This window comes from Jaculus jaculus, chromosome 8, assembly GCF_020740685.1.
Source record: "Jaculus jaculus isolate mJacJac1 chromosome 8, mJacJac1.mat.Y.cur, whole genome shotgun sequence".
Lineage (NCBI taxonomy): Eukaryota > Metazoa > Chordata > Mammalia > Rodentia > Dipodidae > Jaculus > Jaculus jaculus.
In genome coordinates, this window is record NC_059109.1 from 100,299,298 (window position 1) to 100,313,884 (window position 14,587).

General features: G+C 43.7%; 1 protein-coding gene across 1 annotated transcript; it reads right to left on the minus strand.

Moving 5' to 3' along the window:
• Positions 1 to 143: 143 nt before the first annotated feature.
• Rbbp9 (RB binding protein 9, serine hydrolase) lies at positions 144 to 14,168 on the minus strand. The gene is made up of 5 exons (XM_004668735.2): positions 14,023 to 14,168; positions 11,083 to 11,125; positions 9,809 to 9,914; positions 4,707 to 4,792; positions 144 to 1,810 (listed from the first exon to the last, which is right to left on the minus strand). The coding sequence occupies exons 1-5, from the start codon at positions 14,119 to 14,121 to the stop codon at positions 1,584 to 1,586; spliced, it is 561 nt and encodes a 186-aa protein (XP_004668792.1). The 5' UTR covers positions 14,122 to 14,168; the 3' UTR covers positions 144 to 1,583.
• Positions 14,169 to 14,587: the final 419 nt, after the last annotated feature.

The window sequence follows — 14,587 nt, forward strand, 5'->3', positions numbered from 1 at the left end:
AAGAAAAGAAAAAAAGAACTCATTAGAAAATTAAGTTTTTTAAAGGAGTATGGTAAGAAGGAAAATCTTGGACTGATGCTTGGAAGAGATCTTTAGAAGTCCAAAGGTTGAACTTGGCAGAACAAAACTTGAAGTTTGGAAAGTTACTTTTAAAGAAACTTAAGACTTTATAACAAAATCCAAATTGCGCCCATGTTTTTCACCCTTTAACATTACACTCATTTGGGGGATCTTGAGCTTTCCTTTGGCTTTACAGAGAATCGTCTAAATTAAGTACTTGGCTGAGCTAAGGTTTATGTCCAAGGATCCACAATAGATAATTCTGTCTTTATCTTGCAGTATTTGCAAACTGACTTACATTGTTGTTGCCATCTCTCATAATCCATATGGATATGGGTCAATTTACATCCATGTGCATACATATTCCCCAAATTTAAAAACATGCATACTTTTTCCTTGTCACTTTTCTATATGGCAGTACTTCCACAGGGCACGCATTGTCCATATGGCTCTAATCCTGCCAGTCTTGTCTTACCAAAGTTGGCATACAGATGAGAAGTGTGCTTCCATTCCCTGTCTGACCCTAGCAGATCTGACTCCTAATATGTTGGTCTCTCAACCTGTCTGAAGGAGCTGGGGATGGAGGGAGGGGTAAGGGGGTTCAGTGGTGAATGCTGAGTCTAACCTCCTGCATTACCTTGAAACAGTATTTTGAGCTCCAGGCCACCACTCTGGACCTTACAGTCATATTGTCCTCCCTCAAGACAGACAAGTTTTATTTCAAAAAGGAAAGGAATTGCCAGGCATGGTGGCACACAACTTTAATCCTAGCACTCAGAAGGCAGAAGTAGGAGGATTGCTGTGAGTTTGAAGCCACCTTGAGACTACACAGTGAATTCCAGGTTAGCCTGGGCTACAGCAACACCTTACCTTGAAAAAGCAAGAAAAAAAATGTAAAAGTGACACTGATAGTTAATTTTTGTTTTGGGTTTTTTTTTTTTTTTTTTGAGACAATATTTAGTACAGGCAGTCCTCACATTTGGAATTTCCTTTCCTCAGCCTCCCAAATGCTGTGATCACCAGTATACACTATGCCCAGATAAAGCAATTTAGTGCTTAATCTGGACTGAGAATCAGGAAACCTGGATTACATTTCTTTTTTTTTTTTTTTCTTATTAAGAGAGGGTCTTATGGAGCCCCGTTGGGCTTCAAAATCACTACTTAACTGAGGTTGCTAGCCTTGAACTCCAGCTCTTCCTGCCTCTGCCTCCTGTGTGGTGGGATAGCAGGTGTGTACCACCACACCCAGCTCTGAATTCCATTTCTGACTTACGCTTTTTGGAGCAACAAGATGACAAAACCATCCTTATATCCTTTATCCAATGGGAAGAATACTACTGTAGTCAGTAAGATTTCAGGAAGACTTAGGTTCTGTGGAAATGAAAATGCTTCTTGTAACTAAGCTTGCTTTTAGGCACTTTGGGAGCTTAACTGGATGTTTCACATCCAGTGATTATGTGATTGATACTAGATGTTATTCCTCTCTTCCCATACTAGGACATAGAATGGTAGGAGTCACTTGTCTATTCTGGTATTTTCAGCATTGACCTGACCACACTAATCAGTTCATGAAACTCTGTGTTCTGGAAGTGACCCCGGTCACTGAACTTATACAGTTTGGATTCCAATCTATCCGCCACTTCTTGTTGTTCCTTCCAGGGCAGGAAAGGGTCATCAGTGGAGCCAAACTGCACAATGTGAGGGCAGTTGGCTTTGATCTTGTCCCACTGCCATGGGCGACTGAAGTACCCTATAGAAGAAAATACCACATCAGTGCCCATGGATAATCATCTCACACATTGTAAGTATCCAGGGGGACCCTCAGAAACACAAAGGATGACAGCCTGTGTGTGTTAGCAGATGCTATTTTGTTTCTGACCTGTACAACTTGATACCACAGTTACTTGTGACGATGGAGTAAAAGGTTCAAGGGCTGGAGAGATGGCTTAACAGTTAAGGCGCTTACCTGCAAAGCCAAAAGACCCAGGTGTGATTCCCTAGGACCCATGTAAGCCAGATGCACATAGTGGCACATGCATCTGGAGTTCGTTTGCAGTAGCTAGAGTCCCTGGTGTACTCATTTTATTTATTTATTTCTCTTCCTTCCTTCCTTCCCTTCTTTCTCTATCATCTAGCTAGCTAGCTAGCTAGCTAGCTATCTTCCTGCCTCTCTCTCAAATAAATAAATAAAAAGGCTCAAAACCAGATCTCTCTGATTAAAGCGGCTTGCTTGCAAAGCCTGTTGGCCTGTGATTCAATTCCCTAGTATCCACATAAAGCCAGATACACAAAATGGTGAGCACATGCATTTGGAGCTCATTTATAGTGGCAAGAGGCTATGGTGCACCCATGCTCTCATTGCTTTCTCACAAATAAATAAAAATTAATTAATTAAAAAAGGTTTTGAAGCCATCTCCCCAGCCCTCCTGCCATGTTCTTAATGGTGTGGGACAGGAAGGAGACACAAGCGACAGCCATCTTCTGATGGTGAAGCAGCATGGAAGTGACAAATACACAATGTTCCTCTGCTGTTCCAGAACCTTCTGAGGTTTGCACCTGGCTTGGCAGAGCTACTCACCGGGCAAGACTGGTGTGTGTGTATGTGTGTGTGTTTGTATGTATGTGTGTGCATGTGTGTGTGTGTGCACACATGCACATACATGCATTTTGCCAGAGCCCCAAACCACCCAGAAGACCGCTTTGCTTCAGAAAAGTCATACAAGATTGCCCCTACCCCTCCTCCCAGGCCCAGGACCTGGAGGTCTGAACCTGGAGGTCTGAGTCATGAACTCTGGTTGGGAGGGTCCCAGGCTGACAGAATGGCCTGTGCACCCCCAATCTGAAGTCCTGATCATGTCCTACATGGCATATGGATGACAGTCCCCACTCCTTGGTGATGGTGCCTGGTAAGTGGCCCTTACAGACACTGAGGAACACAGATTTGTGAGTCCACAGACTCTCAGAAAACCAGGTCTGGAAATTCTGCATGAGATTTTTTTTTAAGTGTTGAAACAAACAAACATGAAACAAAAAAAAGAGGGAAAAATATTTTTAAAGGGCTGGAATCAATTTTGGGCTTAAACCCAGCTGCCCACACAGATTCATTTCAGCTTTTCAAGTGTTATTCTAAATGATTTATTTCCTGCTAGTGCATCTGACAACCATGGGGTAAATGTCTCCATGGACTCTGGAAGCGCCCCATCCTTCCCACTTTGGGAAGGTCCTTCCAGCACTTAACCTGATCCAAAACAACAACTGGTTTTGATTTAGGAAAAAAAAAAAAAAACACAAGAAGACGGAAGAGTAAAACACTGATTCTGGAAGGAGTCATTGAAGCTTCCCAAACAAGTCACCCCAGGTACCTCTGGTTCCCCGAGAGGTGGGATGGGGTGTGCGTGTCCCTGGGTAAATGACAACCTCTTCCTAGGGGTTCAGTGAGTGTAGGCTGAGATGGGACATGGCATGTGGTAGCAGTGATCATTCCTGTGAGATGGAAACCACTTGCAGGGTGGAGGACTTCCTCCACCATGCCCAACAGATCAGCTCTTACACAAAAGGCCCAATGACGCTCACAGATGAGCTTTGGATGTGACTGTCACTTGTTCCAAGCTTGTTCAAGATGAGAGCATGGGCTGGGTGTGGGTGGCACACGCCTGTAGTCCCAATATTTGGGAAGTAGAGGCAAGAGGATCAGGAATTCATGGAAGTCTCAGCTATATAGTGTTTCCTGGGCTACTGGAAACCCTGTCTCAAAGAAAGTGGGGCAGTGGGGGGGTCTGGGGAGACAGCTCAGTACTTATACACAGCACAAGAACCTGGCACACACAAGCGACACACATGCAAACAAACAAAATAAAGGGGGAGGCCTGAAGAAATTTCTCAGTAGTTAAAAGAGCTTGTTTGCAAAGCCGCTGGGCCTAGGTTCCACTCCCCAGTTCCCAAGTAAAGCCAGATGCTCAGAACGGTACATGAGTCTAGAGTTTGTTTGTAGCAGCAAGAGGTCCTGGCGTGCCCATCCATTTTCTGTCTCTGCTTGCTAATAAATAAAAATAGATATATTTGAAAAACAAAAGTTTTGGAGCCAGGCATGCTGGTGCTCGCCTTTAATCCCAGTGCTCAGGAGGCAGAGGTAGGAGGCTCACCGTGAGTTCGAGGCCACCCTGAGACTACATAGTGAATTCCAGGTCAGCCTGGTCTAGAGTGAGACCCTACCTCGAAAAAAAAAAAGGGGGGGTGCTGGAGAGATGGCTTAAGTAGAGTGGTTAAGGTGCTTGCCTGTGAAACATAAGGACCTCAGTACGCACATAGAGCCAGATGCACAAGGTGGCACATGCATCTGAAGTTTGTTTGCAGTGGCTATAGGCCCTAGTGCACCCATTCTTTATCTGCTTCCTTCTTTCTCTTTCTCTCTCTCTCTCTCAAATAAATAAAATAAAATCTTGAAATAAAACAGGTCTTAGGCTCAATTTAAGGCTTTGAGTTGCCATTTCTTTATGTACTTAACATACCCAAAGTATGTGGTAAATCCTTACTTGCTATTAGATTTCTTTTTAAGGCCTATCTGAAAAAGAGTAACTTTTATAACTTGAACAGGCTGCCCTATGTCTAGGGAAGGGCCTTCCTGGGGATCTTGCCTTCAGACTTACCACTGGCACGCTCGTTTTCATCTCCTAAGTCTGATGTATATGCGGACACTAATACAATAGCATATACTCTATGGGTCTCTGCATACCTGGAAAGAGAAAGATGGTGTTGCTAATACATAATGTTTATCACCAAAAAGTCAGTAAGGCACTTGAAAAGCATTTGATATAGCTTACAGAAAGCAAACAGCATCTATCAAGATTGATATGAGGCTGGGCATGGTGGTGCACGTCTTTAATCCCAGCACTCAGGAGGCAAACACAGGGGGATGATATGAGTTCAAGGCCACCTTCCAGGTCAGCCTGGGTTAGAACAAGACCCTACCTCAAAAAAAAAAAAAAAAAAAAAGATTGATATGAAAAACAGAAAGGAAATGCAGATCTGTAAGGCCAGCCTCAGCTGCTTGATGGATAATAAAACGTGGAGTCCCTGTCTTTTCATAAGTGTTCATTCACCTTTAGTATATACCTAGATTACTTCATTGGTCAACATGCAGATTCCCAGGTTCAGCCCCAGAGCGTGTGATTCAGAGAAGTGGAATTGAGGCCCAGCAGTCTACATTTTAAGGCATGCTTCCTCCAGTCCAATTAATTAATGGAAACGGTCTATGAACCATATATTTTTTTAATTTTTAATTTATTTATTTGAGAGCAACAGACACAGAGAGAAAGACAGATAGAGGGAGAGAGACAGAATGGGTGCGCCAGGGCTTCCTGCCACTGCAAACGAACTCCAGACACGCCCCCTTGTGCATCTGGCTAACGTGGGACCTGGGGAACCGAGCCTCGAACCGGGGTCCTTAGGCTTCACAGGCAAGCGCTTAACCGCTAAGCCATCTCTCCAGCCCTGAACCATATTTTTATCTTGTGTTCATGTATGCACCTGTGTGCACATGTGTGTGCCTGTGCACATATCACAGGAGAATATCCGGTGTCCTCTTCTATCACTCTTCTGCTTTATTTTCTTGAGACAGAGTTTCTCCCCGAGCCTGGAACTGCCCTTTGTCAACTAGACTGAAAAAACGCAACAATTCTATTTCTATATCCATCAGGACTGGGATTACAGGCATGCATGGCCACACCCAGTCTGCCTTTAAAAAAAAAAAAAAAAAGAGTATCTTAAAGCCAGACATGGTGGTGCACACCTTAAATTCCAAAACTCAGGAGGATCACCATGAGTTCAAAGCCACCCTGAGACTACATAGTGAATTCCAGGTCAGCCTGGGCTAGAGTGAAACCCTATCTCATAAAAAAAAAAAAAAAAAAAAAAAAGAGAGTACCTTATTTGTTTTTTAAATTTATTTCTTTGCAAGCAGAGAGGAGAGCTAGAGGGGCGTGCAAAGGCTTCTAGCCACTGCAAATGAACTCCAGTTGCATGTAACACCTGGTGCATCTGGCTCTACATGGGTACTAGGGATTTGAACCCAGGTTGTTAGGCATTGCAGGCAAGCACCTAAACTGCTAAACCATCTCTCCAGTCCCACACCCAGCTACATGTGTGGGTGCTGAGGATGGAAGTGGGCAATCTCCCCAGCCCCTGTGGACTATATTTTAAGAACTGTATAATCCCCCAAAATCATTTTACTACCGCCCACTTCACATTGCATTACTCCTTTGTGTCCTGTTACATTCATTGCCCCTCTCCCACCCCCCAATAAACCATTAGCTCCTGAAAGGCAGGCATGAACCTTATTGACTTGTGTGTCTGGTGACTAGAATAGTGCCATGCAAGTAGACCCCCACTCACTACTTGTAGACAGTAACTTCACTCAGCCAAGACTAGGCTAAGGAAATATGTGAGAAGAACCTTTGAAGGGACCCTTGTGCCAAGAAGTACTTAGGGTTAGAATTTCATTCTTGGAGCCAAACTCTTTTTTTTTTTTTCTTCTAGCTGGCTAGTTTGAGAAATATCAACCTACAGAAAATATCAAAGAACAAGAAATGTCCAGATTGAGTAAGCTCACTGAATTGCACACTGACTTTATATTTCCTAAGAATAAAGCCTTGCTGGAGAGATGGCTTAGTAGTTAAATCACTTGCTTGTGACCTGATGGCCCAGGTTCAAATCCCCAGTGCCCACATAAAGCCAGATGCACAAAGTAGTGCATATACCTGGAGTTTGTTTACAGTGGCAAGAGGTTCTGGCATGCCCATTCTGTCTCTCTCTTCCTCTCCTTCTCTCTCTCTCTCTCTGCTTGCAGACACTAACAAAAAAATTTCTTTAGGGCCAGAGAGATTGCTTACTGGTTAAGGCACTTGCCTGTAAAGCCAAAGGACCCTGGTTTGATTCCCAGGACCCACATAAGCCAGATGCACAAGGTGGTGCATGCATTTGGAATTCATTTGCAATAGCTGGAGGCTCTGGTGTGCCCATTCTTTGTTTCTCTCTCTCTGCCTCTTTTCCTCTGTCTTTCAAATAAAAAATAAGTAAAAAATTTTTAAAAGAATAAAGCCTCCTATAGAACCTCAGTACCATTACTACACCCAATACATTTAGCACTATTTTTTTCTCTGTTTTGAGTAATTTTTATTTCATTTTACTTATTTGCAAGCAGACAGACATAGAGAGAAGAGAGACAGACAGAGAATGGGCACTGCAAATGAACTCCAGATGATGAGCCACCTTGTGCATCTGGCTCTATGTGGGTACTGGGGAATTGAACCCAGTTCGTCAGGCTTTACAGGAAATGCCCTAATTGCTGAGCCATCTAATCCAGTTGTCTTATACACTGCTCCCTAAGCTGACTTTGTTTTCTTACAATTAATGAGAGTAAGTGTCTTTGGTAAAACTGTTACATAGATGATGTGTCCTTCTCATCTCATGTGTCTCACTATAGAGGAGGTTAAATTTGATCATTTGTGAAAGTAATATCCAACACTCTCTTATAAAGGCACAATATCCCCTCAGTAATTAAGAAGTCATCTATGAGCTGAAAAGATGGCTTAGTAATTAAGGCACTTGCCTGTGAGGCCTTAGGACCCAGGTTCCATTCCCCAGTACCCAACCCATGTAAGCCAGATGTACAAGGTAGTGCATGTATCTAGAATTCATTTGGTAACTAGAGGCCCTGGCATGCCTATTCTTTCTCTCTCTCTCTCGTCCTGCCTCTCTTTCTCTCTATTGGATAAATGATAAAAATAAAAAAAACTGCCGGGTATGGTACCATATGCCTTTAATCCCAGCATTCGGGAGGCAGAGGTAGGAGGATCGCTTGAGTTCAAGACCACCCTAAAACTGCATAGTAAATTCAAGGTCAGCCTGAACTAGAGCAAGGCACTATCTCAAAAATAGAAAATAAATAAAATAAATTTAAAAATTTTTCAAAAACTAATATTGTTGTAGCTTCCTCCTTGATCAATATACTTTAAAAAAAAAGTCATCTAGGATGGTCTCCCATGATTGTGAGTTTCTTGTTTCCTCACACCCTTTTAATAAAATTATTTATTTGAGAGAAAGAGGCAGAGAGAGAGAATGGGTGTGATACAGTCTCCAGCTACTGCAAACAAACTCCAGATGCATATACCACTTTGTGAATCTGGCTTACAAAATATTTTATTTATTTGAGAGAAAGAGGCAGATAGAGTGAGTGGGCATGCCAGGGCCTCTAACCTCTGCAAATGAACTCTAGATACATGTGTCACCTTGTGTATCTGGCTTTATGTGGGTGCTGGAGAACTGAACCTGCATCTTTTGGCTTTGCTGGCAAGCACCTTACCCTGTAAACCCTATCTCCAGCCGCCCCCCCCACCAACCCTTAGCACTACTGGTTTGGGTATTCATTTTTCTCTTTGTTTATCTTAAGTACAGAGGCCAATTCTTGGTAAGTTGCTGACAATCATGTAATAAATTCAGAGGTCTTTAAAAAAGGTCCATCTTTACTAGCCAGTAGTTTGAGGAAAATTTAGCTCATTATGAGTTGGAACAGATTTCATTTTTAACATAATCTAACATAACCCTGCAAGTATGTCGACACCTCTTGTGCTATGAATGAACCATAATTTGGTAGCCCCTGACCAGTGTGGACAACAAGTTACAGAATTTGGCAAGATTCCCTGACATGCAATTCATAGGGTATCCTGAGCATCTGCTTACGATATCCTCTGTCATTTTTCCTAACAAATATGGAAGAAGTAAGGCTGGAGAGATGGCTTAGCGGTTAAAGTGCTTGTCGGCAAAACCTCAGGTTTAATTCCCCAGTACCCACATAAAGCCAGATGTACAAGGAGGCTCATGGGTCTGGAGTTTGTTTGCAGTGCCTAGAAGCTCTGGTGTGCCCATTCTCTATCTGCCCCCCCTTCTCTCCCTCTCTCCCTCCCTCCCTCCCCCCCTCCCCTCTCTCTCTCTCATAAATAAACTTAAAAATATATGGAAGAAACCCAACCTGGATAGGCTTAGCAGTTCCTACCCCCTAGGCTGATGGGAAAAATGTGATATTTTAATGGCATCAGAGATGTGAATCCTAAGGACGTGGGGAGTTAAAGATAAGTAGGTGATAACAGTCCCCACTCCCCAACAAACATTTATTGAACATCTTCCACATGCCAGGTTCTCTTCTTGGCATGGAGTTTCAGTGTCAGTGAACACCTTCAGGAAACTTCCATCCTATTAGTAGGAGGTAGGCAAGCAGTAAGTAGGATGTCAGATGCCAGTAGGATAGGGCTGTGGTTTCATGTGCAGTGATTAGATAAGACCTTGCCAAAAGAGGCCATTCAAGCAGACATGCACAGGAAAGGAAAGCCAGGTAGATGTCTAAGGATGACGTGTTCTCAGGAGAAGGCTGTGAGCAGGTGAGGCAGGTGTGCATTTTCCATGTTCCAAGGTCAGTCTACATGGCTTGGAGGAGAGGCGGGGTGAAACCTCTGAGCTGAGCAAAAGGAAACTGCTCAGCTTTAGAACCATGGAGGTTTTAAGAGGATCACTGTTTCCCAGTAAAAGAAATTTCAATCCATTAACCAAACAAAGAAGAAATTAGGACAGATTATGTTACCATTTTTGATGACACCATTGTTCTCTTTGCCATAGAACTTTCAGGAGCACATAGCTATTTCCCAAGCAAGTATGGCAAGAGCCAAGGAAGGGTGTAATAATTCAACAAAGGTCGCACCTCATGGCCGCAATGGCCCCGGAACTGTGGCCTATGATGATGGTCTTGTCATCACAGTGAAGCTCCGTTTCCATGAAGGGCAGCCAGATGCTCTCTCGAGCAGTAACTGCAGTTCAGGGCAAGGACAAAGAGTCTGACTTTGATAAGGGACAGTCTCACCACCCTGCCTTCCTAACAGAATGGTTTAGCAGCTCACACCTTGTAAACTGTGAAGCCATAGTGGGATGTGGGGCTATGTAAGTAGAGACCAAGATCTGTGCACAGCTCAAAGACCCAACTCTAGTTTTGTTAAAGTTTTGTTTTTGTCTTTTACCACGTTCTTTAAAAAAAAAAAATCTGAGCCGGGCGTGGTGGCGCACGCCTTTAGTCCCAGCACTCGGGAGGCAGAGGTAGGAGGATCGCCATGAGTTCAAGGACACCCTGAGACTACAGAGTTAATTCCAGGTCAGCCTGGACCAGAGTGAGACCCTACCTGGAAAAAAAAAAAAAAAAATCTGAGAAAATAATAAATTATAACTCTGAGACATTCCCCCCATCCTGTCTTCCTTTCTTTTTTTCATTTTTTAATTTTTTTGAGAGAGGTTCTCATTGTTTAGTGCAGTATGGTCTGGAATTTACTGTGTAGTGCAGACTGGTCTGGAGCTCATGATCCTCTTGCTTTAGCCTCCTAAATAGGAGGGTTACAACTCTGAAATTTTATTACAAATTTTCAAACTTTGAAGACAAATATTTGAGGCTGGAGATACAGTTCAGGGGTAGAGCATGTGCCTAGCATGGTTTAATCCCAGCACTGAAGAAAAAGCCACCACAGAAAAAAAAGCAAAAAAAAACTTCTTGAGGACATTCTAAAATCCACATACATACACTTTCTTTCATGAAGCAAGTCACGGACACACCCAAACAAAAGGAACAATATTATATTTTAAAGAATAGAGGGATTCAAAGAGGTTCTGTAGGGTTTCATATCTGTCTTAAATGGAACACTCAAATTTTTCCAGAAAGTGTTTGTTGATTCTTAGAAAGAAAAAAAAAATAAGATTGCTTGCAAAGTTTTAAGAATTACATTTTACCATGCCTGGGAATTTATCTTGGTCCTTACTAGAATCCTCCATGTTTTGGGAAACACACCCTCCTCCCCAAGCTACTTGCTTTATTCACTCTTAGATGAATGTCTTTGGCTCCTCTACTATGATATTCCTATTTTCTAACCTCCCAAAAGGGTGAGATCAAAACCCAACAAGATGAGGCTTTTTAAAAACAAGTTTAAAACTTACTTGGGTCAGGCATGTTTTTAGCCAGGCACTGGAAACCAGGTATCTATGATATGAGGAAGGGGGGAAAAAAGCTATAATAAAGAGCTTCAATACAGCTAAAACTTTGCTAACAAGAAATGTGACACCTGATACAATTTTTTATCAATTCAGTAAGTATTTGCTTACATTGTGAAATGAAGTGAGTTAAGTACTATAGGATTACCTAAGAACATACACTCCTTTCTTATAAACTCTATCTGCAGCCTTCTACGTAGCCAGTCTTGTAGAACTCCAGAGACCTGTGTGTGCATTTGCCTATGTTCACTCATCTCTAATCCATCCATCTAGGGAGAAAGCAAGTGAATGTGTTCCACACAAAATAACCTGGAGCCAGACTGTGCCCCAACAATATGCAAAACATCACCATACAGAAATTCAGACACCTCACAGGGCATGGTGGTGCACACCTTTAATCCCAGCACTTGGGAAGCAGAGGTAGGTGGATGGCTGTGAGTTCAAAGCCACCCTGAGACTACACAGTGAATTTCAGGTCAGCCTGGGCTAGAGCCGACCCTACCTCCAGATGTATAAGGGGCACGTGTGTCTGGAGTTCACTTGCAGTGGCTATAGGCCCCGGCATGCCCATTCTCTCTCTGTCTGCCTCTCTTTTTTCTCACTCTCTGCTTGCAAATAAATAAATAATAAAAACAAAAATAAAAAAAATGATTTGAAAAAATTAGGGGGGCTGGAGAGATGGCTTAGTGGTCAAGTGCTTGCCTGTGAAGCCTAAGGACCCTAGCTCGAGGCTCGATTCCCCAGGACCCACGTTAGCCAGATGCACAAGGGGCACATGCGTCTGGAGTTTGTTTGCAGTGGCTGGAGGCCCTGGCATGCCCATTCTCTCTCTCTGCCTATTTCTCTGTCTGTCACTTTCAAATAAAAAAACATAAAAAAAAAAAAAGATCAGGGGCTGAAGAGATGGGTTGGCGGTTAAGGCATTTGTCTGCAAAGCAAAAGAACCCCAGTTTGATTCCCCAGGACTCATGTAAGCCAGATGCACAAGCGGACACATGCACCTGAAGTTCATTTGCAGTGGCTGGAGACCCTGGCACACTCATATTCTCCCTCCCTCCCAACCTCCCCCCCCCCGCCTCTTTCTCAAGTACATAAATAAATAAAACTTTTAAAAAATAATAAATTCGGACACCACATCCTATTGGACAACTCCAGCCCTAACTTTTTGGTTGATAGCTTTGTCCTTGGTTTTAGCCACAATCCTGAAGTCCTATTACAGGAACTTACAATTCTGTGAAATCTATTTATTGAATTTCTACTGAAATTCTTTTCTAGAAGTCAATCCAGGAAATGATTTTGCTGCTGAGTTATGGAGAAGGGATTTTGTTTTCTTTCTTTCTTTTAAAAATGCCAACATGTGCCGGGCGTGGTGGTGTACGCCTTTAATCCCAGCACTTGGGAGGCAGAGGTAGGAGAAGTGCCAAGAGTTCGAGGCCACCCTGAGACTCCATAGTGAATTCCAGGTCAGCCTGGGCTAGAATGATACCCTACCTCGAAAAACCAAAATAAATAAATAAATAAATAATAAAAATGCCAACATGTAGGATGAGGTTAAAGGTACTTGCTTTACAAAGCATGCTGACCAGAGTTCAATCCCCTAGTTCCCATGTAAAGCCAGATACCCAAAGTGATGCATGCACCTGGAGTTCATTTGCAGTAGCAAGAGGCCCTGGTGTGTCCCCACACACACTTTCTCTCTGTGTCTCTTCATAAATAAGTAAAAATATCAAAATACCAAGATTATCCTGATGTACAATAGACAGGATATTGCGGGGGGTTTTGCTGGTTTTTGTTGGTGGTGGTGGTGTTTTTTTAAAGTAGGGTCTCGCTGTAGCCCAGGCTGACCTGGAATTCGCTATGTAGTCTCAGGATAGCGTTTAGCTCTTGGCCATCCCCCTACCTCTGCCTCCCCAAGTGCTGGGATTAAAGGCGTGCGCCACCACGCCCGGCTTCAGGGTATCGTTTTTTATAAAGCTCATAAAGGAGCCAAAGTAAGTAAGGTTGCTCAAATACTTGCATGGGTAATAAAACAATTTTCAAAAAGAGAAGCAAGCCGGGCATGGTGGCGACTTTAATCCCAGTACTCTGGAGGCAGAGGTAGGAGGATCACTGCGACTCCGAGGCCAGCCTGAGACTACATAGCGAATTCCAGGTCAGCCTGGGCTACAGCGAGACCCTATCTCGAAAAACCAAAGAGAGAGAGAGAGAGAAGCAAATAGCTGAGTGAATTCCAGGTCAGCCTGGGGTTGGAGTGAGACCCTACCTCGAAAAATCAAAGAAAAAAAAGAGAGAGAGAAAGAGAGAAGCAAATAAAATAAATTTCAGGGTGTCGTGGGGGAAGGGATAGAGGTCAGCCAGGTCAGTTAGAAGACACTGGCAATGATCTACAGGTCAATTTGAGCTAGGAGTGTTGCTCGGTGGTACAGCACACTCAAGCACCTCTGTCCTAGTTCTGGTGACCAGCACGGGAAAACATTTGTTCTCTTCTTGTTGATTTGGTGGTTTGTTACATTACACTTTGTAACAATGCACGCTACATAAATCCTGTGTAGAATTTAAATACTACGAGGTGAATTTTTTAAAAAGTCGAAAGCAATAAAGATAGATTGAAAATTATCTGGGAAGACCCAAATCTGAACTGGCAGCCAACGGGGAGGTGGGGGAAGAGGGGGCGTGTCGGTCTCTGCAGTTCTAAAACAGGATTTCATCGGGGAACTGAGCCCTCAAAGGAGCCTTGTAGGCGGTTCTGCCAAGGAAGATCTCGGACTCTGGTTCTAGGTCTAAACACAGCAGAGCGGAGGAATGAACAACCGGGGCTCTACGAGCTGGGGAGGTCCAGGTTCAGACTTCGCTCCTCTCCCTCCCTCCCTCCGTGGGGTTTCTTACCTGCTCCAGCTTCTTTTTCACCCAGCCGTACCAGCCGTGGGTGGCCACATCCCCGCCTCCGTTCCCGGGAACAATTACCGCCTTGCTAGGGGAAGCCATGAGTGCGGAGGCACAGACCCAGTCCAGCAATGGGCTCTGAGCAACACTGCTTCCCGCCCGAAGCCTGCACTGAAGCTTTCTGGGAATTGTAGTCCGAGGGTGCCTTTAAGTGGGCATCCCTTATCTAGAGCACAGGATGCCAAATTGCATCTCGGGCGAATTCTCATCAAATGTAAATCCAGCTCCCCCTTTTAAAAATATATGTTTTATTAATTTGAGAGAGAGAGAGAGAGAGAGAGAGAGAGAGAGAGAGAGAGAGAGAGACAGGCAGGCAGACAGACACAGAGTAAGTATGGATGTGCCAAGACCTCCTTCAGCTGTAAATGAACTCCAGATGCATCTACTGTGCCACTTTGTGCATCTGGCTTTTCTTGGGTACTGGGGAATTGAGTCCAGGCCCTCAGGATTTGCAAGGAAGTGCCTTTAACCGCTGATCCACCTCTCCAACCCCAAGTGCAAATCCCTT